Source organism: Aedes aegypti, chromosome 2 (genome assembly GCF_002204515.2).
Source record: "Aedes aegypti strain LVP_AGWG chromosome 2, AaegL5.0 Primary Assembly, whole genome shotgun sequence".
Lineage (NCBI taxonomy): Eukaryota > Metazoa > Arthropoda > Insecta > Diptera > Culicidae > Aedes > Aedes aegypti.
The window spans coordinates 26,070,766-26,097,933 of record NC_035108.1 but is presented as its reverse complement, the minus strand read 5'-3'; the positions used below and the strand labels follow the sequence as shown (position 1 = coordinate 26,097,933).

Below are 27,168 nucleotides of genomic sequence, written 5' to 3'. Positions count from 1 at the left end.
GCTTAACAAAAAACGAAACGTATCATTGCGTCGGCGACAGCTGGAACCAGAAGTTGATCGAGGGGAACCTTACAGTGCTCCAGAAGATGTCAGGTGCAGGAGGAAAAGGAGAATTGTGGTTGATGAAGCGCTTCAAGATGTTGAAATGTCGACTGATTGCGTACCGAGGCGATCAAAACGGATTCGCCAAGCTAACATGGACAAAGATTTTGTTTACATGATTTAAATTGTGATTATATTCACGTTCTGAAATTTCTCTATTATATACAATGAATTCTGAGTTCAATCGAAGTTCCTATTAGTAATGTTAACGATTTAGAATATAAGTTTCGAATTATTGAAATATTAATCAATCAAACACTGTAATACTGATAGCTATTTGAAGAGGGAAGAGCTGATATGTTTTCATTTTGAGTGTATCCATTTTGCCTTACGCATACTCTGATATAAACGAAATGCGATGTTTTCAAGAACAATCAGAAGCGACCAACGAGAGGTCTGTTGGTCAAACGGAAAAGAGAAATAAATCATTACTATTCGAGTGCTAGCTAGAAACAGTTGTCTACCTCTTAAACCTTCAAACCAATCACGGACCTTGATCTAACTTAGTTGAAGTTCAATTAAGCTTAGTAAAGCAAATCTAACATTGTTGAACCTAGGAGAGTTTGGAGTTGGTTGTTTCTACTGCTAAAAACTAACTCAAAACCAAACCTTCGTAGGATTGGGCGTAGTTTTTTTTTGTTTCATCGTTGTAGTTGACGGCTATACGTTTGAGTGCTGGTTGTTCTTGTGTCAGAGTAGTTAGTGAACGTCTGTATTACTCTCGTGTTCTTTTGTCAATGAGTTGTTGTATTGTTTGTCTTGTGTAACCGTTTAATTGTCCTGTTTCAAAAATGTAGTTAAGTTCCTTTCTTCTACAAGATTCACTAAGGGGGATTGTTAGCATTCGATGTATCATGTGATTGAAGGAAGAAATGTTGTGTTGGCGTGAGTGATTTGATGTATTTGGAATAATACGTTGAGTGTTAGTTGGTTTTCTATAGATTTCAAATGTGAGTAATGATTGTTCCTTTACAATAAGTAAGTCCAAGAAAGGCAATTTGTTATCCTGTTCCACTTCGTAAGTGAATTCAAAGTTTTTGTAAGCCTTATTAATTGTTTCTAAAGTTTGGGGTAAGATGTGTTTTTTTAACTATACTGAAAACATCATCAACGTATCTCCAGATTTCAGGGAGCTGATTTTTATCTTAAAATCGTTTCTTTAAATTTGCCATAAAAATCTCATTTAAAAATGGAGAGAGAGGGTTTGTCATTGGGGCTCCATTTAACTGTTTATAAGTTTCATCTCTAAAGGAAAAATAGTTCTCTTCCATGCAAAGTTTAGTTAATTTAATGTATGTACGTACTTGTTTTAGCCAATCTGTGCCTTCATTTTGACTAAGTAGCCAATCTTCTAATAAGCTTATGGCCTCTTTAACAGGAATGCTAGAGAATAAAGATTTGACATCAAAAGAAATCAAAACTTCATCATCGGCTATTTTTAGATTTTCAATTACCTCTGTAAAATGTTTGGAATTTTTAATTGTTTTACTATGAAACTTTTTTGGAAGATTTTGGAATTTTTTGACTAAATACTTTACAATCTTGTGGTGGGCGATCTAATAGCTGAAATAATCTCACGCATTTCATAATCAGGTTTATGAACTTTAGGAACCCAAGGAACAATTGGTAGCTTTTAAGATACTTACGTGTTTAATACAAGCTGCATAGCAGCAACCATTGCTGAACAAATTTTTAGTTGAATCATTAAATGAATAAAATTAATTTCCGCTTATAAAAAAGCTGTTATTCCATTTGCAGTTTGTGTTTTGAATAAGAGCTGAATAAACCTCCGAAAATGCAAATATAGTAGCTTTTGTTCTACAACATATAAGAAGTTTAACAATTGACTGATTAAAAGCTTCTATAGGTTGTAGCCATCATTTTAGTAGCATATTGAACATTTAAATAACAACAAATCGTAAAAAAGTTTCAGTGTCTAATACTTAAAATGTTGACCAGCATGATTATTAAAACTTATAAACAATGTGAATAACAGTATATGAGTATGTTCTTATTCAAGCAAAACATATTATGTCTTTTTATGTTATTTTCAAATGTTTCAAATATTTTTCAAATCAAATCCAAGACGTGTATGCGATGGATGGTTTAACGTAATTGACGTAATGGCGACGTAATGGATCAACGAGGGTAAAATTCGAATCACATTGGATAAAAAATATCAAAATTTAAATTTTCCAAATGTAGCGATCATCATCTGCGACGTTATTGATATCGGAAAAGGTTACTAATCATAACATTTTTAATGATAATCGAAGTATAAATAATAATTTAACAATAGTTACATGAAAGTGGTTACCCAACTTACACTCATGTGTCACAAATAAACATACATAGTTAATTATTGTTGAATAATGGTGATAGCTGAAAAAATGCCCTACAAAGAGCTGAGAAGATGGTTTTTAGATCCAAATTTAAGTCAATGTTCAACATTTTTCATTGGAATGAATAATAGTAGAATCAACACTTATTAAACTTCTCCAAAGAATCTCTGCCGACTTGTCAAGATTGTTTTACTAATGAGTTGAACAAGTCATTTTTCCTTCTATTAAAGAGCCAATATTCCACCAAACATATATAATTGTGTAAACAGATGTACAGGAGACGAACTAACGTTTTGGTTGCTTCGCACTTCAGCTGTTTCCATGTTTAACATGAACATGATTAAAAGCTGAATAGGTATTTTATAAAATCCTAATACAACTAGATATATCATCCGAGCAGGTCATCCAAAGAAGTCCAAAATAACGATTACTAAACACGTTGTTCAGCAACAAAGAAGCCTTACAAAAGAGGTCACACCATAGCCAAATTTTTGAAAAATGGACAAAATATCTAAAAATTGCGTTGTGTTCCTAATGTATTGCAATGTTTAACTTACTAATATTATTATTATTTATCTTTATTTGAGTGGCTTTTCGCCCTTGGCGAATTCGCCACTAACTTACTAATATATAAAAACATGTTGGATACAATAATAACTGATGCTTTCTCAATACAATATTCAATTATGTTTAGACAATATTTTGAATCTGTCTTCTGACATAGGATTATTGATTAAAATATATTTTATATTTGTATAATGTTTAATAGATGGAAAAAGTACGATAAATAATTAAAATATTAACCTAGTAGAAGTATTATACATTTAATAAATGAATTTTAGTAAAGTTAGATAAACAATTCAATTAAAGTTTTAACAAGTTAAAACTTATTATGGAATTCGATTAATCATTTCAGACTGTTTTTACTTTGTGAATAAACTTTATTTTTGACCAGCATTGAAATAAATTTTCTCACTGTGCGCTATAAATAGCCGACTGAGTTCAGCTCGCATCAGTACTGAACAGCAGCAGAAGTAATACGCTTATTCAGTTGTTGATCAGCATAGCACGTGTTCATTAGTTTTTGTTGAATAGAAGCTCAAGCATGATCAATAATCAGCTACAAGAGGTTTATATTGGGCACTGGAAGGCTGGTATATGAATTCAAGGATGGCGCAGATGGCAAGATATACCGCTGACGATGGGAAGGTCTCGAGTTTGAATCCAGTATTCAGGTAATTATTAAAAGTGGGGTTATTAATCCATGGTAAAGGTATACACTGCTTCTGATGTATACAGTGATAGCTATTTTTAGTCATTTATTTGTTTTCAATCAATTTTGTGGCAGTTGAATAAAAGCTGAGATGACACGCTTCATAACTTCTCCAAATTTGTCTGAACAACGCCTGAACAAAGGCTTCACTTGGAAATAATTAAAATGTTGTTAAACATGATGCTGAATTAAACTGCAGTAATGTAGTTTGTTAAACTAACGTTGTTAAATAATCAATCCTAATTAAGCTAAGCGAAACCTGAATAAACATCATTACAATATATGATTACAGTCACTAAATGATAAGAAGCTTAATAATTTCGCCAGATTTGCTTGAACAATGTGTGCGTAGCAGCTGCAAAGTAATATAATAAAGCAACTATTCAGTATTTAGTTGTGAAAAATTGCTTAATAAATGATTATAAAATAGGCAAATGTTTCTTGGGAAGTCCTTTAATTCTTGGTAATAAAAGGTTAGATTGTTTCAGAGTTTACAACATTACCCAAAACCGGTTTTGCTTCTTTTAACGCTTTGTCAACACGCCTTACCATTCCTGGAAGAGGATTTGGTCGTTGTATACGGAAAGGTTCATGTTGAATTTTATTCTGCATTATTTCTTCGTATTTAGATTTATCAAAAATTACAGTAGTACAGTATCTGCTCTTAAATAGAAAACTGGTTTAGTGTTGAGTTGTTTGATTATATTGTGTTCTTTGTTTTGGGGTGTAGTGTTCGTGTTGATGTTGTTGGCGGTGTGTGTTCTGATTTCCTGTATTTGTGAAGTCTGTGGATTATTAGTGTTGATTGCTGTTTCAATGTCTATGACTGTTTGTGTCGTGTCAGGTTTTGCTGATATAGCGTAGGTCAGTCCCTTGTTGAGTAGGGTCAATTGTTCATCTGTGAATTGTTCAGTTATGTTAGGTTTTTGAGAAAGACGTGAAAACTTTGGATTTTGGTACTTTTATTTATTTTTTTTTTCTGTTAAAGATTTACGTTTTCTCTCTGATTTACAATATGCTGCTATTTTTACTTTTGTTAGGAAAATTTGAAAATTATCTTGGAACTATTTTGCTAATTTTAGATGTAGTGAATAGTTAGTCTACCCGTAAAGGTATGCTGCGGACTGATTGAGGATGCTTTCCCCGAAAACCGTGGAACTCGCTATGCTCTGAAGGTTAGGAAACCTGAACAAGAAGTCTATGATCATACTCCGATAAGTATCGAAAAACATCCCATTCACAACTACGTCAAATGTGTGATACAGTCAACTTCCGTTTCGAGCTATCAAATAACATAGAACAAAAGAAAAACAGAGCTACCCAAAGGTGGTACTGGCGGCTCTTTATTGCTACCCCAACGTGTCGTTGGTTCTAAAAAGTAAACAACCATACAAAATTACGACCAAACAATGGTTAAGACGTAATCAATTTTCTCGAAAACATCCATTTTAGGAATTCATCAGAATTTGCTGATTAAATTGCCAACAGCGCACTGCAGTAGCACGTAGCAAATAACTGCTTGCAAACAATATCTTTCAAGCGCATTGATTACCTGTAATATTGCGAATTATTTTTTTTTTACTTTTTCGCGTTAAGCCTTAAAACTGGTTCTGGACTTAGGTTGGCGGCTTTTCAATTTTACTCCCAGTTGACAGCCGCCCTCCACCCTTGGAGCTACCAGCATTGATAAATTGCGCCTTATGTCAAAAAATGACGTTTGCCTTCGTTTTAGGTGGGCTATAGCCCAACTAACGGGAGCCCAATTAAAACGTAGCCCACTTAAAGATAGTGCAACGAACGAAATTCGACTGTACCTTGTTCCTAGGTGACCGAACTATTTGAAGCAGAAATGAGAGACATCCTAGCAGATCAAAGCATAACAGCAGTCAGAAGAATCACCCGGAAGGGAGACTTAAATTCGAGGAATAACACTCCGATGTTGATCCTAACTGTATCTGGCACCATGATCCCACAACACGTATACCTCGGCTATATCCGTGTAGCAACCATGCCGTATTATCCCGCTCCCATGCAGTGTTACAAATGCTGGGAGTTCAGACATACCAAGCTGCGTTGTAACAGAAAGGAAATCTGTGGCACTTGCGCTGGTGATCACGAACTGGTCCAAGGAATAGCCTGTCGGCTCACACCCCTTTGCCCAAAATGCAAGTCTTTACGGAATAAATACCACGCGAAGCTGATGATGAACAACGCAAGAACACCGGACTACTCTTTAATTTTGATATTGTATACCTAATAATTCTGTAAACGCTTTGCCAAGGGGGCCTCTTACGACGCCTCTTTTCTTCCAGCCTAAGGCTGAAAATCTCTATAATAAAGAAAAAAAAATAAGTGCAGTGCATTAAACTGAATGAGATTAACGACATAAAATATTTTAGAAACATCTTGTGTAAGTTAAACTGACAGGGCATGAATAATCAAATCTCTGCAAGTGCTACGATTTTGACCTCGATTAGTTAGCTCAGACTTCACAAAGATTTCTTTCTGATAATAACGGTCTGGAGAACAACGTCCCATTACGCCCATTCTAAAACAATTTATTGAGTATCAAAGACCCCCAGTTGACATTGGACTGGTAGTTGAAGAAAGGCCTGATATGCCTCAAAATCACGTCTTGAATGGTTATCGATCTACATACTCCGCTGAAGGTCGCCATTCTGCACTCGCTTCCGTTGCCTCCACCAAACTGCGACAGTATCCGTAGTAACGGGTCACCCGCTACATATGCTTCCGCTTCGCAGATCACTTCCCGGCGGCATTCGTCTGTCGTGTCCGGTGCCACCATCTGCACGATCGAATCTATCCACTGGTAGTCGTTCGCCCTCGCATCATTCGATCGTTGCCTGCCAAAACCTGCTTCAGAATGTGTCCAAATTACAAACATGCTAAATAAGAACACCGCTTTGAACACGGCCAGCACGTACGCCGCTATGCCCCAGCCGTAACCGAAGGGGTAGGCAACTAAAATAGTAATGCGGATGATCATGGGTAAGTAAAACAGTCAAAATACGTTATTAGTTACAATGATCTTACCTTACCGGAATGAAAGTATGGCGAATCGGGATACGACTGGCGCGCTTCCGCTATTGAGGAGGCTTTCGTTTCTTCGGCGTGACACGCCACCACGACTAAGCTGCTCCACACGACGAACAGTACAATTTTGATCATTTTCCTTTTCTTTTGGGACCGAGCCCTATGATTCAGCTATTTATACTAAGCAGCGTTTCGAATGCGGATTTCCTTCCTGGGGTAAGGCGCTAATTGTACGATAATTGATTGGTTTAAAAAAGGGGGCTAGACGTAGTTTTGAATCGGATTAATTACTTTGTTGAACCATTGTCGGCTAGGACATGTGCAGAAGCAATTTGTTTCAAGAAGTAATCTGCGGACCTTTTGGGTTCATAATGGGTTTTTACAGTGTTGTTCTGAATAATAGCAGCGCTCGTCGATTTTAATTTGCTCTAATTTTGTATCCTTTCATTAATTTATTTAGTTAACATCTAAACCGATAACACTAAATAAACAGTTAACGAATTAACGCTAAAACTCGTTTACTTGTACACATAACAGCACGCCCGCGCAAAACGGTGACATAAACCGTTTGATTACTAGTTTTTTCGCATAAAACGCTAATTTCTGAGTTCATCAGTGCTTTGTGTTTCGTCCCGTATAGTCGAGTAAGCAGCTGTCGAATCAACTTTGTTATCACAAATAAAGTCGCATAAGAGTTCACAAAAGTTCGCAATAAAATGTACACACTAGCATTGCATGCTATTTTTCACCATATAAAATATGCACATATATCGCCTCCACTTTTGTACGTAAAAGGCCTTTTCGCGACACGTGAAACTTTGCGTACACTGAAATAAATTTTATTGTAGAAACAACTGAATCCATGGTAAAATTAAGAACTGCACCAACGATTTTCAACCGACTAATCTGTTAACTCTACCATAACATAGTCAACAAGAAAATATATTCTGTTTATTTAACCAGAGTTGTAGTATTTATGACTAGAAACATTCTAGATTTGACAAGTTTGGCATTGTACTTTTCACCATACTGTGTTGTACTGTGGGTGTCACGGATTGAAATACAATGCTTTGTAGTCGCGGCTACTATGGACATAGTCACATTTACAACACGACTCAGTGATTTTTACCAGATTATAGTAAACTTAACAGATTTTTGTAGTCGGTTGAAAATCGTTGGTGCAGTTCTTAATTCTACCATGGATTCGGTAGATTTTACAACAAAATTTGTTTGCGTGTATATTAGCATCGCATAACTCAAAAAGGTGATTTCGTTATATTTACATTCTGGTTGTCTGTGCACGATCCGCCCACCTAGCTCGCTAAAATCCACGCCTTCTTGTACAGACTGGATCTGAAGCGAACACCATCCTTGCAGGGTTGCTGTCCGGCATTCTTGCAACATGCCCTGTCCATCGTATCCTTTCAGATATGGCCACCTTCTGGATCCTGGGTTGACACACTTGTGGTATACGTACCATGGTACAATTATCTTGAAATGGGTTCCATACTGATAATTGTCTTCATTCAAGATAGCCTTGGAATAATTTTCTTGACAACTTGTACCATGGTATATATATCAGATGTCTGTCCAAGGTATTAGTACCGTATCATGGTCTGCGGGCGTTGTACTGTACCAACGTACAACAAATGGAAGTGCCATCAACGCTTTTTCCAGCCAGTAGCGAAAACGTGAACGGAAAATTTCCATTCGTTTGACGTTTGTGAAAAGTAAACATAAACAAAAATTCAAAACAATCTAGCACTAGCGAGATCGTAAATTACGATTACGATTAAAATCAGTTTAATTGTTTGAAATCAGTTTAATTAGCTTTAGTGCCGAAGAACATGAGCTCCAAGAAGGTGACGAAAATGATCGAGAAAATTAGTGAGAAAAAGCCATTAAAAGTGCTAAGTTCCGATGAAATCAACAGATCGATGTGTGGAGTGAAAATGTGGACGCCTTGCGCAAAACTTGCAAGAACTCACATATTTACCTTAAAATGTGTGAGCAACTACGGAACTATGGCATCCGCTTGACTCCATCCGAATTGCGCAACCGGATCCACAATTTGTCCAGAAGATACAGGTAATGTATTTTCAATTTCGAAACACTAAAAACATACACACTTAAATTATTTTTCCTGTGAAATCTCAACAGCTGAACGGTTCGGAGTACGGTAAATTTTCACAGGATTCGGTAAAAATTCACCGGAATCCGTAAAATTCCGACAAAGTTACGGTGTTTTATTTCACCGAACTGTTCAGCTGTTGAGATTACGGTGTAATTCACCGTAAGAGCTTAGTGTGTAGGACTCATATAAATATGATTTTGTTGCAGGGCCGAGAAAAACAAAATGGGAGTGGCCAGAGGAACACGGTCAACCTGAACCTATTTTGAGGCGCTCAATTGTTTCTTGAAAAGCTTGAAGCAAAACAATATGACCGAATTAATGGACGAGAGTTTTGTTACCGGTGTAGTATCTGGCAGCACGGTTAACACGGAGAATGAGTAAGACATTGTGGAGAGTTGAACAACACGCGCGATGGATGTAGAGGACGGTGGGAGAATGCAAGGACGGGGAGAGAAGGGGACGGGGTCGGGGAGATGTGTGGAGATGGTGGACACGAGAGGAAGTGAATAAATGAAGCGAAGTGATTGTCTGGTTAAATACAAGTTAAACTGTGTCATTAATTCAAGGAAATCTGAAATAGTACAAATTGGCGACGAGAAGATAAATGGTATGTAGTTACTAATCGAAATGCATAAACTGGTTGTGAAATTTGTGTGAAAAAAAGTGGGACCTTCGGTTCATGAAAATTGTAATGGCGTCTCGGTGTTGGTCGGTCCTATCGGCTGTGTAGTTTTTTTTTCGAGCAGTATTGGTGTTGGGTGAGCCGCTTTGAAAGATGTTCATTTCAAGTTGTTCCGCAGTTATAGAAAAAAAAAAGAAAAAAAAACGGGGGCTATGTTTTTGTTGTGGTTGACAGCCGATTGGAAGATAATGAAATTATGCTGTCCGAGAAAGAAAACGTGATGGCAGAAAATGCGATTGCTTTTGATTGTTGTGCGAAACGATCGCATGACCTATGAGGTGAACGGAGGTAAGATTAATTAATTAAATAAAACCTTACATGAGTGAAATTGGATGTTATAGCAGAAATAATTGGTTGAAGAAGAGCCATATGCAGCAACAAGATAAATCTACCCTGATTAAGTGGTGAAGTGCAAGACAGGTTGACAGAGTTAATCAATACTCATTGAAAAGTAGAAAGTGGGTCTGACTTGTAAAAGAGATTCGTGAGGGTCGAATCTGATCGTAAGGGTCGATCAAGAATTGTCTTGGGCAATATAAAAGATTATCAAATGGAAAAAATAATAGATTCGTGAGGGTCGAATCTGATCGTAAGAGTCGATCAATAATTGTGTGGGGCAATTTACAAAAAGTTCAAATGAAAACGAGATTCGTGAGGGTCGAATCTGATCGTATGGGTCGATCAATAATTGTGTGGGACAATTTACAAAGTTTTCAAATAAAAAAAAAGAGATTCGTGAGGGTCGAATCTGATCGTATGGGTCGATCAATAATTGTGTGGGACAATTTACAAAGTTTTCAAATAAAAAAAAAGAGATTCGTGAGGGTCGAATCTGATCGTATGGGTCGATCAATAAGTGCGTGAGACAAAATGTTCACATTGAAAAGGAAAAAGCTTCGTGAGGGTTGAATCTGATCGATTGGGTCGATCAATAATTGTGTGAGGCAATTGAAAGTAAAAGTAAATGTTATTCAAGAGAAACGAAAATAATTCTAAGAGCAGATCAACAATCATAAGAAATTGTTGAAATGATTAGGTTTTTTTTTTTTTTCAAGGGGCACATATAAGTGACACAAATTTTTATTTGCTTCTGTAAAATTTATTCAGGAATTTTACCGAAAGGACCGACCAACTTCCGTGGGTCTCATGGATTTATTAGTTTAAACAAATCATATAGTATGTGTTTAGTATATCGTTGTGCTATTATAATACATTTCACAGATGAACGATACGAGACCGCTACCGCAGTTCCGATGCGAGGATATTGAAAAATCCAAGTTGTTCCGTGAATGGAATGACTGGAAAAGTAGCTTAGAACGATATTTTGATGCGAATGACGTAACGGACCAGTATAAAAAGAGGGCAAAATTGTTGTACCTCGGAGGACCGCAGTTAGATAAGGTGTTCTCCAATCTTCCAGAGGGAAATAAATTTCCGCTTGTTGCTACTGAAAAGAAATACTACGATGTGGCAATTGTAGCGCTTGATAATTATTTTCAACCAGTAAGGCAAGATATTTTGGAGCGTCACCGCTTACGTCAGATGAAGCAGTTGCCAAACGAGAAATTTGCTCATTACATGGTAATAAGTGTTTTTTTTGACGTAGAAGTACGTCTCTCTTCTCTATACAGGAGTGAAATTGGAATTTCAAAACCAAGAGCGTTACGCTGGCATGAAATATTTTAAACGTTTATAACTTCTCGCTGGCTTAACGAAATTTCTTGATTAGCATCTCAATCGAAAGCCAAGACATCAAAGCTTCATGTCGTTTACTTACTGAATCCCACATACCTGTCCAAATAGTTTAATAACTGTTTTAAAAGAGAACGTTGATTTCAAGCAAATCTATAAATAGGGGTGACTAGAGAAAATTTGACGTCATTTGCTTTTCACTCTCCGATTGGCTCGCATCTCAGCAGGCGAGAGATCGGCTTGTTCTGACCGGGCGTGCTTCTCAGGCACAGACATCGATAGTGAAGGACGCCCCCGTTTGTCTTGCTTCGCTCAAATCAAACTGTCGAGCGAGCGAGAGAAGATGCCGTCCGAAGCTAAAGCCATCACTGCTGCCACCGCCTAGAAGAAGAAGAAGAGAAGCAGTCCACAGGAGAAATTGCGGTCGAACTGTGAACACGGTCGGGCGAGTCTTTCTCGCTTTGTGGTTCACCGCTTGTTTGCGTTCACCCAGCCATCGTCATCGCCGCCGCAAATTTCATCGGCCGAGGAGCTGTTGACCCGCGCTTCAAAATTTCGACTCGCGATGAAATCATCATTGGTGGTCAAGAAGCAATCCCGTTAGGAGCAAATACCAGAAGCCCCCTGAGTTTTGCTGGTCCGAGCAGTGTTATTTATCCGTAACAACATCGAAGCTAACAAACCCATCGGTTCTTTTCAGAGCCATCAAATTTGTGGAAAAGAGTTAAAAGAGAAATATTTCCGATTTTATTTATAACTTCTAGTATTCCTAAATCAATTTCACGGCCTCATACAAAATTTCATTTGTCGTGAATAATTTATGACTCAACCATTTGGGATTGTACTCGCGGACGCTGCTGCAGTGCCGTCGGGTGAGTGCTCATCATTTCACAACGATTGCAAAATAGAGTGGCTTTTCCAACAGCGCCTTTTATGTTCCATATTTTATGGGAACACTTTGATTAGGAAAATTATCCCATGTGACAAAATTGCGACATATTTAGAATGCTTTTGAAAAGACATTCTCATTGAACAATTGTAATAATTTTGGCACCCATGGATCAGGAATTAACCGTCATAATAAAGAAAACTATTAATTATCAATAGCTCGTATTGAATATTTAGGGAATGCCAATCATTCCAACAATTCATGTTCGACCAATTTCTCTCGTATTATTCTCCGCAATTTTCAAGTAATTCCAAGCAAAACACATTATTGGCACATACCCATTTCCCAGATTGGTCGATCAGAAAGCGAAGAGCACAAAAGGGAGGAGCATCATCTGCTATTCCAATGTTATAAAACATGCTGCCTTCGTTGGATTCAGTTTCATTCCATTTCCACTCCGAACTTGCTTAGCGAGAAGTACCTCGCAGCAAGGAGCCTGCTGAGCTGTTAATCCAGAATCTGGTTTGTGAAATCGCTCAAGATTTCAAGATTGAGCTACGTTTCCAGATTTCAACTAAATCCCTGTGTACGCTACTCTGTTGCTGTTGTGTACCCATGAAATATTAAGCTTGTTTGTCGAATAAACAGAGAACTTATTCACATCTTCTTATTCTTCTTCTTCTTGGCATTAACGTCCTCACTGGGACAGAGCCTGCTTCTCAGCTTAGTGTTCTTATGACACTTCCACAGTTATTAACTGAGAGCTTTTGTTGCCAATGTTTCCATTTTTGCATTCGTATATCGTGTGGCAGGTACGATTATACTCTATGCCCAGGGAAGTCAAGAAAATTTCCATTACGAAAAGATCCTGGACCGACCGGGAATCGAACCCAGACACCTTCAGCATGGCTTTGCTTTGTAGCCGCGGACTCTAACCACTCGGCTAAGGAAGGCCCCAACTTATTCGCATGCATTTGCAACTTTTTCGATTTTCCATACAAAATGACCAACTTTGGTAAGTTAGATCTCAGTTATTTATGGAAATGTTTTCGAATGAAACATTCACAGAACATCAGATGTAACTCGAATTTTAACATATATTTTTGAAAATTTTTCCAATCACAAGTTTATAAGTAATAACGGTTTACTAAACTGTAATTTTCGACGAAATATTCAAAACTTTTTATCTTAAAATCTGATAGCCTTACACAAAAACTGTCTTCAACCAACTTATTCATCTCGTCAAAATCTACAACTTTTCTGAAGATACCATGAAACTATTCCTTCAATATGTTTAGTTATGTCAATCATAAAAAATCGTCAAAAAAATCACTTTAGACAAACCGTTACTGCTTTTCAACGTGTGATTGGAAAAATCACTCAAAAACATATGTTAAAATTTAAGTTATGTCTGATATTCTGTTAAAATTTCATTCAAATCTGTCCATAAATAACTGAGATATAGTTTATCAATGTTGGTCATTTTGCATGAAAAATCAAAAGAGTTTCAGTTTTTATTTCTCAGCGAAGAATCACACCATCAACGAAAATAGCGCGAAAGCAATAACCAATCGCGTGCGAGTAGCGAACGGTGTGACGAAACAACCAAGCGAGAACCCCACCACTCGCCATCGGTGAACGGAGCTCGAGCAAATAAAATCACTGGTTGTTCTGCTCCCAGCTCATTCACAAATCGAACAGCATAACGAACGGATCAAGCAGCGGAGCAGCAAAGAAGAGTGCGTGAAAGCCACAGCAGTGTGCGAGTAGCGAACGGAACCAGAGAGCGAAAGCAACAACTGAAAATCATTCAGTGGACGGATTAGTAGTCAGCGCCAACCGGCGACCTGTTGGAAAGTAACGCCAGCAAAATATACACCATCTGCCTCTCCTTACCATTCATATTCTTGTACTTGATGAATTCAATGAAATGGTTTGGTTTGGCGATGGAGCAAAGAGTTATTAAGGATGATTTTACTTAACAAAGAGTTGTTGATAAATATTCCAATCAATAAGAGTTGTTTTGAAAAAGTTCACTTTTATCAGAAATTTCTGCTTTACCAAAGAGTTGTTAATGAAATTCCTGCAGCAAAGGGTCGAGTTTCTCCCCACGAATATTTCCAGCCAGGACCAGTCATGGAGGACAATCCATCCCGAGCATCACGGCCCCCGCTTCCAAAATTCTCGAGTACGGAAATTGGAAAATTAATACATAATGCTCATCTTGTACATCCCTTGTCAAGACATCAATTTCATATAGCCTATTTCTCAGATTAACGCAATAGACTAACATGTAGAAAAATTTCAGATCAATAGTTGCTTATTACAATTGGTCAGGAAACAGTTTATTGAACAGTATTTAAAATCTGTCGCAATTTTAATACATTTTCCAATTTAATACTCGAGAATTTAGGAAGTGTTCCCCCATTATATGATAAATCAACGATGCTGTTAGAAATACCATACAATGCTGAGTAGCATGATGTTATTACGTTCCGACGGCGCTGCAGTGGTAAATTCTCAAATTCATGTAATTATGTGGGGTAAATTATGTGAACCAAATTGTAGTATACCGCGATATTTAGATCATTATAGATAAATCAGTAAATATCATCCAATAAACCCTTTTATGAACGTATGTTGGCCCTGAAAAGGGCCGATTGAGCTTGGATGCTGTGACCACGAGTTTACCACGAGGCGAAATCTAGAAGCGCGGATCGGTCAACCTAGAAATCTTGAGCGATTTCACAGACCAGATGCTGGATTGGCAGCTTGAAGAATAACAGCTCAGCAGATTTCTAGCAGCGAGGTACTTCTCGCTGAGCAAGTTCAGAGGAGCTCTTACCAGCTCGAAAGCGGAATTAGAATGAAACTGAATCCGACGAAGGAAGCATGTTTTATAACCTCAGAATAGCAGATGATGCTCCTCCCTTTTGTGCTCTTCGCTGATCAACCAATCTGGGAAATGGGTATGTGCCAATAATGTGTTGGGCTTAGAATTACTTGAAAATTGCGGAGAATGCTAATGCGTGAGAAATTGGTCGAACATGAATTGCTGGAAGGGTTGACATTAACTAAATATTCAATACGAGATAATGATAATTAATAGTTTTCTTTATTATGACGGTAAATTTCTGATCCATGGGTGCCAAAATTATTATAATTGTTCAATGAGAATGTCTTTTCAAAAGCATTCTTAATATGTCGCAATTTTGTTACATGTGATAATTTTGCTAATCAAAGTGTTCCCACAAAATATGGAACATCAAAGACGCTGTTGGAAATGCCACTCTATTTTACAATTGTTGTGAAATGTTGAGCACTCACCCCGACGGCACTGCAGCAGCGCCCGCGAATACAGTCACAAATTGTTGAGTCATAAATTATTTATGACAAATGAAATTTTGTATGAAGCCGTGAAATTGATTTAGGAATATTAGAAGTTATGAATAAAGTCGGATATATTTCTCTTTTAACTCTTTTCTACTAATTTGATGGCCTTGAAAAGGGCCGATGGCTTTGTTAGCTTTGATGCTCTTACAGATAAATAACACTGCGGGATGTTATCAGTTGATTGCCATGGTCAAACGGGGAATCCTCAACTCAAATGTATAAATTTGAGCAAGTTATTTGCTTAAACGACGAACCGAAAGTTTCGTGACGTGGATGGCGCACAACAGTAACAGGTAGTGGATCACCGGGCTTATGTCAAAATCTGATGATGGCGGCGATGACGATGGCTGGGTGAACGCAAACAAGCGGTGAACCACAAAGCGAGAATGACTTGCCCGACCGTGTTTACAGTTCGACCGCAAATTCTCCTGTGGACTGCTTCCTCTTCTTCTTCTTCTTCTTCTTGCGGCAGGGGTGATGGCTTTGGCTTCGGACGGCATCTTCTCTCGCTCGCTCGACAGTTTGATTTGAGCGAAGCAAGACAAACGGGGAGGTCCCTCGCTATCGATGTCTGTCTTCTCAGTTCCATCACGCCAAAGGCAGCAATTCCAAGGGTTGACTTGAGGAATGAGCTGCAGCGCTTAGGCAATCATCGATTAGTGACGCTTTGAGACGTGAAATACTGGATCATAGTAGCCCAACCTGCATATTGATGATAATCAATGTACAGAGCCTAAATGCTGATGCAATGGATATTGCTACAGACCATAGCACTGGACCGATTCAATCGATTATCACGATCGAAGCACCCGAGCCATCAAACATCTAATCTACTGGAGGAGTTTGGCGAACTACAGCTGGAGCCAGAAACCGAGAGTTCTGTTTGATCCTTCGACCTTGACGCTTGCTCCTGGGCAGTGCGTCAAGAAAGCCCGAACAGTTTTTTTTTTTTATTCTTTTTGGGTCGCGCGCTTATTTTTTTTTTCCTGAGTGCTTTTTTATAGCCGAGCAAACGAGTGAAGCCGAAAGTGGATTGTAGCTGCTCAGTCAAGGATAACGGATCAATTTGTGAGCACGTTTCATGCTACTATTTCTAATCTATAAAATATGTATGACTGCACATTCAATCGTTACAATGGTGGGATGTAAATATGATTTTTTAACAAACTATGGATGGTTCGTCACTGTGTGTCGACACAAACTCTGAATGGTTGAATGGTTCGACACTACAAGTGTAGACTTGCGAAAGGTTCACTTTATTCAACAAACTTTGGATAGTTCGCCACTGTAAGTGTCGGCATAAGAATGAGAGTGTTCTATGATGTTCCAACCAATCGAGTTTTTTGTTTCTTTTCAAATAAGTAAAATATAATAACACATGCTTTCGTCCTGACAGCTGTAGGAATGTTACATTTAGGTATTTGTTCAACAAACTTTGAATGGTTCGTCACCTCAAGTGTCAGCATAATTTTCCACTACATAGAAATTGTTCATATCAAATGAAAATATTATATTTACGTATAAGCATGTATATATCTCACAAATCATTGTTTATCATGGTCTAATCGCTTATCAAAGTGAATCCTATGACCCAACGATCCTCCCCATTAACAAACATCCCTCCCAGTAACCTTTGTGGAGATGCAGAGGCAAACACGGTCTCCAAATAGCAAAGGTTACACACTAACATTCCTTCCCCCAATCCCACCTGACTGCAAGGACGTGGCCGGCGCCGTTATTGACCCTGTATAAATAGAGGCACTGAATTATGCACACTGAAGAAGATTATGACCAATCCCAGCCGAACTTCTAGTTGATTCTTTGTGCATTTTCACTGACTTCGGTCAATCACGGAATAGCAACCATTGATATGTGTAGTCAGTCTAAGCTAAGCTAAGCTAAGCTACAGCTGGAGCCAGAAACCGATCACCCAACCAAGCAACACAAGGAAGCAACGACCAAACAAACAAATTCAAACATCTGGCATTATTCCTGGAACACCATACACTGGTTCTCGAAACCACAGAACGACAAATGGTTCTTTTCAGGACTACCAAAATGAGTCCAAAAAGAGTTAACTTCTGAAAACTTCATCCGATCAATAACAACACAAAAATAGTACACTTACAAATTCATACACATGACAAATCAAATTATTAATCATCGTAGTTCTACGTCAACCCCGCGGTAATGTAATAGACATTACCCACCCCAAATTTTTTTTCATTTATTTTTGTTGCTGGTTCAATAGTTATCAAACATTACAGGTTCGTCTACGGCATCAAGCATCGTTGTGTGGATTTGATAAATATCCAAAGCGGACAAAACAAATATTGACGGATCTTATGATCATGGACGTAATTGTGGAAGGCTGTACGTCAGTTGAGCTTCGTCGGCGTATGTTGTTGAAAGACCGTACGCTAGATGAAATCGAGGATATAGCATCTAGTCTAGAGGGTGTTGATTCGCAGATTCAGGATTTTGCCAAGCCGATTGATTCAAGTTCTGGTGTAGAGAAAGCTTTTAAGGTCAGGGAAAAACCTTCGAAAAAAATCGTTCGTCCCTATCCCTATTACGTCAAACCAGGTCATAGGCGTCAGAATAATCGCTTCTCCAGTGTGGTCTGCTTCAACTGTGGCAAGTCGGGCCATATCTCTACTTCGGAAATTTGTCCAGCGCGGGGTAGACAATGCAGAAACTGTAATCGGGTTGGGCATTTTGAATCCAAGTGCAAATCATCGAATGCCACCATGAGACCAGAAAGTTCTTCAAAAGCTCCTCCAAGTACAAGGTTTCGACGCGTCGAGCAGCAGGACACCAACGATACAACGGCTGACAAAGTCTACTATGCATTTTTTTCTGGAAACTCCACAAATGTGTTGAGATTTGACGTGGGAGGCGTACAGCTGGAAATGCTGGTCGATTCCGGGGCGGATGCGAATCTTGTGACCGTTGAAGCTTGGGAGCGAATGAAGCAATCGGGAGTAGTGGTTTCAAATTCTGCAAGAGATGTAGGTCGTACATTTTTGTCGTATGGTAGCAACGAACCACTCTTGGTACGCGGAACATTTTCTGCAGAAATAGGGATTGCAAACAGAAGTACTTCAGCTCAATTCTTTGTGGTGGAGAAAGGCCAAACATGTTTGCTTGGGGATTTTACGGCTAAGCAACTGCAGGTGCTGAAAGTGGGAACCAACATAAATAACGTGCCGAGTGTGGAGCCGTTTGCTTGCATCAAGGATGTTGAAGTTCATATCCATATGCAACCGCTCGCAAAACCTGTCGTACAACCAGTTCGAAGGCTGCCGATACCTTTGGAGTCAGAAGTCAACCGTAAGCTAGAGGATATGCTGAATCGCGACATCATCGAACCTAAAAATGGACCTACTTCGTGGGTATCTCCTTTGGTGGTTGTCGCCAAAGCCAACGGAGGACTTCGCCTATGTGTGGATCTCAGAAGGGTGAACCAAGCTGTGATGCGGGAACATCATCCGATGCCGGTGATCGATCAAATTCTTGGTAAGATTAGCAGTGGGACTGTTTGGAGCAAGTTAGATATTAAGGAGTCTTTCCTACAAGTAATGGTTGCAGCAGAGTCACGCGATATCCTCACTTTTATTACGGAAAAGGGGTTGTTCCGTTTTAAAAGGTTACCCTTTGGTCTCGTAACGGCTCCAGAAATCTTCCAAAAAGTCATCGATGGAATATTGTGTGGATGTGAGGGTACTCACTGGTATCTCGATGACATTTTTGTGGTGGGAAGAGACATGGAAGAGCACGACATGCGGCTTGAAAAAGTAATGGGTCGGTTAAATGAAAGAGGCGTTCAACTTAATCTTGAGAAATGTCAGTTTAGGGCGGTAGAAGTAGAGTGGCTTGGGCACAAAATCAACAGCTCGGGTATTTCTCCTTCAAGTGCAAAGGTTGCAGCAATTCAATCTTTTCGCCAACCTACAAATGAGAGTGAAGTTCGCAGCTTCCTTGGGCTTGCGAACTACTTAAATAAGTTTATAGCAAATCTTGCGACTCTAGATGAGCCACTCAGAGCACTTACAAGGAAAGGTATGAAGTTTTCATGGGATTCACAATGCGAGGAATCATTTCAGGCCATAAAGCAAGCTATGACAGACGTAAAGGTTCTTGGATTTTACAATGCTAGCAATACGACAGCCGTAATCGCAGATGCAAGTCCAACGGGACTCGGAGCAATGCTTGTGCAAACCGATGATGAAGGTCAACAGAGGATTATTAGCTTCGCGTCAAAGTCTTTGACGGAAACCGAAAAACGATACTGCCAGACGGAAAAAGAAGCCCTTGCGTTAGTATGGGCCGTTGAAAGATTTCAGTTCTACCTCTTAGGAAGAAAGTTTCAACTTGTGACCGATTGCAAATCTCTGGTGTACTTATTTACCCCTAGGTCTCGCCCTTGTCCGCGAATTGAAAGGTGGGTTTTGAGGCTTCAGTGCTTCGATTATTCGGTTACTCATATACGAGGAGACGAAAACGCCGCCGATGCTCTTTCACGTCTCTCATGCCCTGCCGTAAAACCCTTTGACTCTGCTGAGGAGATCATGGTACAACATATCGCCGCCACAAATGCTGAGGTTGTTGCTATCTCTTGGAATGAACTGGTTGCCAGAACGCAAGACGATGAAAAACTGGAAGATATACTGAAGTGTTTAAAAGATGACAACTTGGACTTACTTCCTATCGCTTACCGTGTTATTTCCTCAGAACTGTGTGACGTTGGTGGAGTACTTCTTCGCGGGGATCGCATAGTGATTCCAACTGTCTTGCGTCAGAGAGTACTGGACATAGCTCATGATGGTCATCCGGGGATGACAATGATGAAGTCGTATCTCCGAACTGCTGTTTGGTGGCCTAAACTCGATGCTGATGTGGAGACGTTTATCAAGAACTGTCGTGGGTGTACACTAGTGGCTGCCCATGATGCCCCAGAACCAATGATGCGAAAGGAATTGCCTACCGGACCCTGGGAAGACATCGCAATTGATTTCCTAGGACCGTTACCCGAGGGACAACATCTGTTTGTGATCGTGGACAGCTACAGCCGATATTTAGAGGTGTGCGAAATGGGGAATACTGACTCTAGGGAAACCATCGAGCGTCTGCGAGAAATTTTCAGCCGTTACGGCGTGCCATCTCTCATTAAAGCAGACAATGGGCCACCATTCTCGAGTGAGGATTTCAAAAACTTCTGTAATGAGTATGGAATTCAGCTGGTGAACTCAATACCCTACTGGCCACAAATGAATGGCCAGGTAGAACGGCAGAATCGTTCAATCCATAAGAGGTTGCGGATCGCCCAAGAACTTGGGAAAGATTGGCGAAAAGTTCTGCGGGATTTTCTGTTGGTGTATCATGCAACCAATCACTCTACAACGGGACAGGCGCCATCTAAGCTGATGTTTGGACGCCGCATAAAAAGCCGACTTCCTAGAGTTCCAGCTTTCATTGATGATGAATCGGTGCGCGATAATGATAATCTTCAAAAGGAAAAGGGGAGGATGTATTCTAATGGAAAACGTAGGGCGGTATCTAGCGACATTCAAGAAGGTGATCGAGTGTTCTTAAAGCGGATGAAGAAGGATCACAAATTACAGGCCGACTTTGCTCCTGAGGAGTTTCAAGTTATAAAGAAGAACGGTTCAGACACAACTGTTCGTTCAACTATATCAGGAAAGGAATTCCGACGAAACGTTACCCATTTGAGGAAAGTTCCTGAGACCAGTGACAGGATTTCGAAGGAGAGAATCGAATCACCTGAAATGGATCATCAACAACCCAGGCAGGAAGGAACATTGAACTCTTCAACACCGGAGGCTGATAACTATACCGATCCGCTTGTACCGCAGGAAGAGAACTCTCGAGGTAAACGCAAGCGTCGTGAACCCATTAGGAACGAAGACTACGTGCCGTACTACATCGAAGAAACAAATGGTGGGGTTGTAGTATCTGGCAGCACGGTTAACACGGAGAATGAGTAAGACATTGTGGAGAGTTGAACAACACGCGCGATGGATGTAGAGGACGGTGGGAGAATGCAAGGACGGGGAGAGAAGGGGACGGGGTCGGGGAGATGTGTGGAGATGGTGGACACGAGAGGAAGTGAATAAATGAAGCGAAGTGATTGTCTGGTTAAATACAAGTTAAACTGTGTCATTAATTCAAGGAAATCTGAAATAGTACAACCGGTAAGAAAACATACTTTGCTGCCAGGATAATATTTTTCATAGTTCTGCTTTTTCCTATGCATTTCCAGACTTGGAAGCAGCATCCAAACATCCGGAAGTCATAGAAGAACCGGATGGTATGGAATTTGCGGAAAGCATGGGAGATGACCCGGAAGGCGTGAAAGAAAACATGGATCTGCAAGAGAAGGAAGATTTCGAAGGTGAACTCTTGGATGATGATTCCGAATATTGTTTGCTGTACACACAGGTGTCCGAGCCAGAATCTCCCCGGTCACCTTTGTCAACAATTTCGCAGAATTTTCTCAACAACGGTGAGTTTAGTTTTAAATCTAAATGTGACAACACATTCAAAATCTGTTTTCCCCACCGCTGTCACGTTTTTTTTATATATGGGCATTCCTAATTAGAGATGTACCGAATATTCGGCCGGCCGAATATTAGGGCCGAATATCTCGATTATTTTGATTTTGCCGAATATTCTGTCTGCCGAATAATGAAATCCGTTATTCGGCCGAATAGTGACCGAATAATAACATAATAAAATAAAATGTAATAAAACATTATGTTTCACACAATGGAAAATGCTAAAAAAATCAAATTTGTTGGATTCTATGGAGAATTTTTCTGTTCTACGGCATTAAGGCGACTACGGTCAGGGCTATCCACAGCTACGATATTTTTTGCGACACTTTAAACGACGGTTCAATGACGGTTATGTCATTTGAAGGAAGTACCACACTAAACAACGGACTAGCATGCAACGACCAGCGGAACAGTCGGAAAACGTTGCTTACGAAAAGTTTTCCGGACTAAAGCGGGAATCGAACCCACATTCCTTGGATCGATACGGCTATATGCTTAGTAACACTAACCGCACGGCCACGTAGCCCACACGATCGCGTTCTACCTTTATTATGCGAGTCAGTGGTCTGCGGTGGTATATTTGCTCCAATTTGTATAAAGCACTTCCAGAAGTCAGATGAGGAATCAAGTGAAGTATTATCCGAGTTTCTTAAAAAAAATGAAATGGATAAATAATACCATCAATTGTTAATTATTAATAAGATACAACTCCTTAACTTCAGAAAATCAAATCCTCAGAACTTAATTCCACCACTAGACTATCGCAAAAGTTTTTACAAGTGCGGACACGCTAATAAAAGTGCTCAATGGCATCAAATCGGATAGGTGTCGTGAAAATCAGAGAATAAGTGCTCTGAAGATACCAACATGATTCGATGCAATCCCGCACTTTTATTCACACTTTAGTAGGTACTTATAAGGCCGCCCTTCGCAGTCCAGTGGTTAAAGAAATACACAATACGGTTATTGCAATTTCTCCGATCGATTTGAGAAGCTCAATAAAATGTTTCCTATTGAAAAAAAAAACTTGCTTTTTTGTTGTAGATCAAAATCAAAAGTGTAGTTTTCGGAAAATTGGACGAATATATGGGTGTTATACGGCCAAATTTTGAGGTTTTATTTGGCCGAATATTGAGTTATTATTCGGCCGAATGTTCGGCCGAATATTCGTTTGGCCGAATAATAATATTTGAACTATTCGGTATTCGGCCGAAAGCCGAATAGTGCTATTCGGTACATCTCTATTCCTAATTTCAAATCAATTATTTTGAGTTACCACAGTGTGGATCAGGCCACACCCGGATAACAGGGAACAGGTTTCGGTAGGGCACAGAGGGGACATTTTTGAAATTTTATGTATTTATGCAGTTCGACAATTCAAAGTTCAAATTTTTAAGAAGAATTTTTTATAGAATTCTAGGGGAAATTGCTTAAAGAATATCTAAAATAAAAATCCCAGAGAAATTCTCGGAAATATTTATGGTAGAATTCTTAGAAACATTCCGGAAGGAATTCTTGGAAACATTGCTGACGAATTCCTTCGAAAATTCGTCGAAAACTCCTAGCATATTGCGGCAACATTCCTAAAAGAGGTAATTAAACAATTCCTAGTGAAGTTTCTGGAAGAATTCATTGGAAAAATGCTGAAAAAACTCAACGGAGCTCTTGGGTATGACCTAATGCATTAGAGCAGTTAAAATAAGTCACGGCTTCCTGTTGTGATTTGAATTTGAAATGCTGTTAATAATATTTATTTTGCAGTTCAATGATTTTACATGTTAATTATCTCATTCTTTCATTTAACAGATGCACCAGCCTCGTCATCAGCGGAACCGTCAAAATCTTCAGCAACTCTATCAACATTCGGTGAACCATCAGCTACTCCATCAACTTCGAAGAAACGTGCCTAATTTGCTCCACCTAAACGTGGAAAAAAGAACATTCAAGAACGATTGTTGGATTTGGCGGAGAAGGAGAATGAGAAATTTGAAACCTTCACGTCTGAAAGCTTGGCATATGATCAGCAAATAATTGAGCAGATGAGACAGAATAATCAACTACAGGTTATGCAGGATGCAGCATGCCTTTATGATCCGATTAACATTGTTAACATCTGCTTCGAGCCCACGCTCAATCTTTCGGAAGCCTGCTTTAAGATGACCGAAGACGTTTTCTACCACTCTCCGGCATCGTGAAAGGATGTAGTTGAATAAACGTTCAGGCTCATTTTGATTCAGAGCAAATGGAAATGGTTTCATAAGAGTAGGAGAGAGTTTGATCGCCGAATATCCAATAAGAAGAATAGGAACATTCACTCCATTAATCATTTAAGTCCCTTTACGTCGCTATGGTCTTCGCCGATTGTTCCGGTTCGATTCTCTCGTTGATTATTCGTTGGTAAATAGAAATATTAGTAGTAGAACGCTAATAGCGCTGTTCTCACAAAACTAAATTAGTTTATTATCATCTTTAACAGTATATTTTCATTGTTTGTTCGATGCCATGTTGTAGTGGATGATTTAAACATTTATTTGACACTTTGAGGACCGGTACTCAAGCTGTCAGCGCGTGGCAAACTAGATGTTGGTAACACAAACAGTAGCGACATTAGCATTCTTAGGTTATTGCTTCTACTGCGAGGTACCAATGGTACGCCATGTTCTCTAACATAAAAATTGTATTTTTTAGTAATATCAGCATCATTAACTAAAATATCTCATATATCATACGGTACCTTTAAATCGCCACTGAACAAGCTGAAAATTTCACAGAATGGTTACCCAAGCAACCAATAGTTCGGATTATACCTAAGCAGGGAACTCAATAGTCCACTTCTGGGGTAAATCTAGTTTTAGTGAAACTTTTTCGCTTAATAAAAGAACACTACGGAAATTAAATGAACTTGATTCTCTGAAGAGTAACTCTTGAACTCATCAACAACTTGAAAGTTCAGAACAAGTTTGAATTGAACTTCTTAAGGTAGAACTCAAACTTAAACGAACTTTATGTTTACTGTAAAGTTCGGATAATTACTTAAAAAGCGAGCTGATTAAGCCAAAATATGCCCTTTTATCCGAACTTTTGGTTGCTTGGCTTATGGTAAGGATTGTAAGGGAGATATGGGAGATTGGATTTTCAAACATTTGTAAATCGCCCTAATGTTCAATAATGTAAATGATTCAATCCAACTTCCGAAAAACCACCATGCTCTAAAAACGACTGGTAAACGCGTAAAACCGTTGCAACACTTCAACACACGATTCGTCGATCATTTCAAATAAAGTCCTTATCTAACCGGGTGATAACTCTTACTTTCGTTTGGAAAAAGTAGTCCGCTCGGTGGAAGTAACAAATCCCAGCCGAGGTCACTCTCGTCGTAATCATAACACCGCGGAATGCGGTAATATCTTTAAAACGGAACAAACCACGACACGGTACCATCTCATTAGCACCTCTTAGTTACACTCATGCTTCCCTATGATGTAATTTGATTTCGAGTGATGGAAGAAAAAATGTATCAACTTCAGCGTGTTTTATTTGGATACTATCGATCGGTACGATCAGCTGTAGGTCAGATACTTTCCAGTCAGTTCGAAATGATTTCCATTCTAGTGCTGTTGGTCGCCGTAGTTTGTTCGGTGTCTGCTCAAACCAAGTTCGTGACACTGGACAATGTCAAGTACAGTTACGGAATATGTAAGTTTTTTAGAAAAAAATGTGTGAAAAGTTTGTTAAGAGTTCATTATTATTTTATTTCAGTTGCCCCCGTTGGATTGACCGTTGGAAGTTACGTGTGGTACATCTCGGCCTTAGGGTTGATACTGGGTGCCCTGGTGCTTCTCTATTTCAGCAAAAGCTGGAACAGCAGTTCAGCATACTACAATGGGATTTTCGGTCGGCGATCAATGGAGTAAGTATGCAATTAATTTGGGATAATGATGTCTTGAACATTGGCTTGAATTTTACAGTTATCAGCGAGCTTTTGGGGAAAGCAGCTTATTCGATGATTTGGACTCACGGATGGACACCGAAAGCCAAGAACTGTTCTGGAAAGATCGAATACGTGATATAGCCAAACTGTTTCAGGAATATTATTAGACTAATTTATGTTATATTTTGTAATAAAAATCTATGAAAATTATGTGAGTGTCTAGTGATACTTATGTTATTTAGGCCACATGGGAAGATTTTTTGTAATTATTATTGAAGCGTATGAACTTTCGTTGCTGAAAAGATTATACGATATTTCCGTCGGCTGATTTTTGTCATTGAGATCCTACGAAAGAGCTTCCAGAGAATTTGTGGCAGGAATGGTTAATATGTAACTTGCATGGAAATCTCTATAGAATCCCAAAGTGTAACGATTGCAGTCGAAAAGTCTACCGGTATCACAATCGGCTCCATGATTCAGCCAATCGGGAGACTCCCCGACTCAACTGCCTCAGGACGCTCACCTAAGTCTACCGCGGACAGGGAATCTTCGCACTAGAAATTTGGGAAAACCCAAGCACTTCACTATTTAAAACTCCTTCTTTATTTTCCTCAACAGGCTGTATTCTGGTTACTTCTTCTACCTTCTACTTTACTACACTTTCTTCCCACTTTCTTATTAGCAATCTGACCTATTCACTTCGGGTCCCTTGTTCTTCCAGCTACCACCTGTCCACTCCTTCCTTGCGACCTCGGAATGGCTTGGGAAGCTTCGGCTGCAGCCTTCTGGGACGCTCCTACGCAGCCTAGGCTTCCGATGTGGTGACGGATCGGTCTTCGGCTAACAACGATACCTGGAAGTACCTAGAATAGGGCTCTAGGATGGCGTAGGGCAGTAATAGAAATTCGTCGGTTTCCATACTAAAAAACGGCGATGTCCTGAAGGAATGGAAAAGGGTTTAAACCACGGTTATTTGGTGTCCACTTTCCGCTAACTTCTTCCTCACACAACTCTTTGTCTGTTTTCCACTTAACTATTTGAGTTCTAGCTTTACTTTAACAACTAGCTGCTTCAAATAGATCCGGGCAAGTGAACAAC

The 27,168-nt window shown here is 39.3% G+C and overlaps 2 protein-coding genes across 4 annotated transcripts; one reads left to right on the top strand and one right to left on the bottom strand.

Annotated features, from left to right (window-relative positions):
- Positions 1–6,237: 6,237 nt before the first annotated feature.
- LOC110676626 lies at positions 6,238–7,259 on the bottom strand. Of its 3 annotated transcripts, none has more exons than XM_021845245.1 (2): positions 6,777–7,259; positions 6,238–6,594 (listed from the first exon to the last, which is right to left on the bottom strand). In XM_021845245.1, exons 1-2 carry the CDS (start codon positions 6,904–6,906, stop codon positions 6,266–6,268), a joined length of 459 nt encoding a protein of 152 aa, XP_021700937.1. In that variant the 5' UTR covers positions 6,907–7,259; the 3' UTR covers positions 6,238–6,265. The 3 variants fall into 3 exon arrangements, with proteins under 3 accessions (XP_021700937.1, XP_021700936.1, XP_021700938.1); XM_021845244.1 differs by having other exon boundaries at positions 6,238–6,699; positions 6,777–7,258; XM_021845246.1 differs by having other exon boundaries at positions 6,238–6,591; positions 6,777–7,254.
- Positions 7,260–25,188: 17,929 nt separating this feature from the next.
- LOC110676625 lies at positions 25,189–26,420 on the top strand. Its single transcript, XM_021845242.1, has 3 exons — positions 25,189–25,835; positions 25,899–26,049; positions 26,108–26,420. The coding sequence occupies exons 1-3, from the start codon at positions 25,640–25,642 to the stop codon at positions 26,235–26,237; spliced, it is 477 nt and encodes a 158-aa protein (XP_021700934.1). The 5' UTR covers positions 25,189–25,639; the 3' UTR covers positions 26,238–26,420.
- The last annotated feature ends 748 nt before the right edge of the window (positions 26,421–27,168 follow it).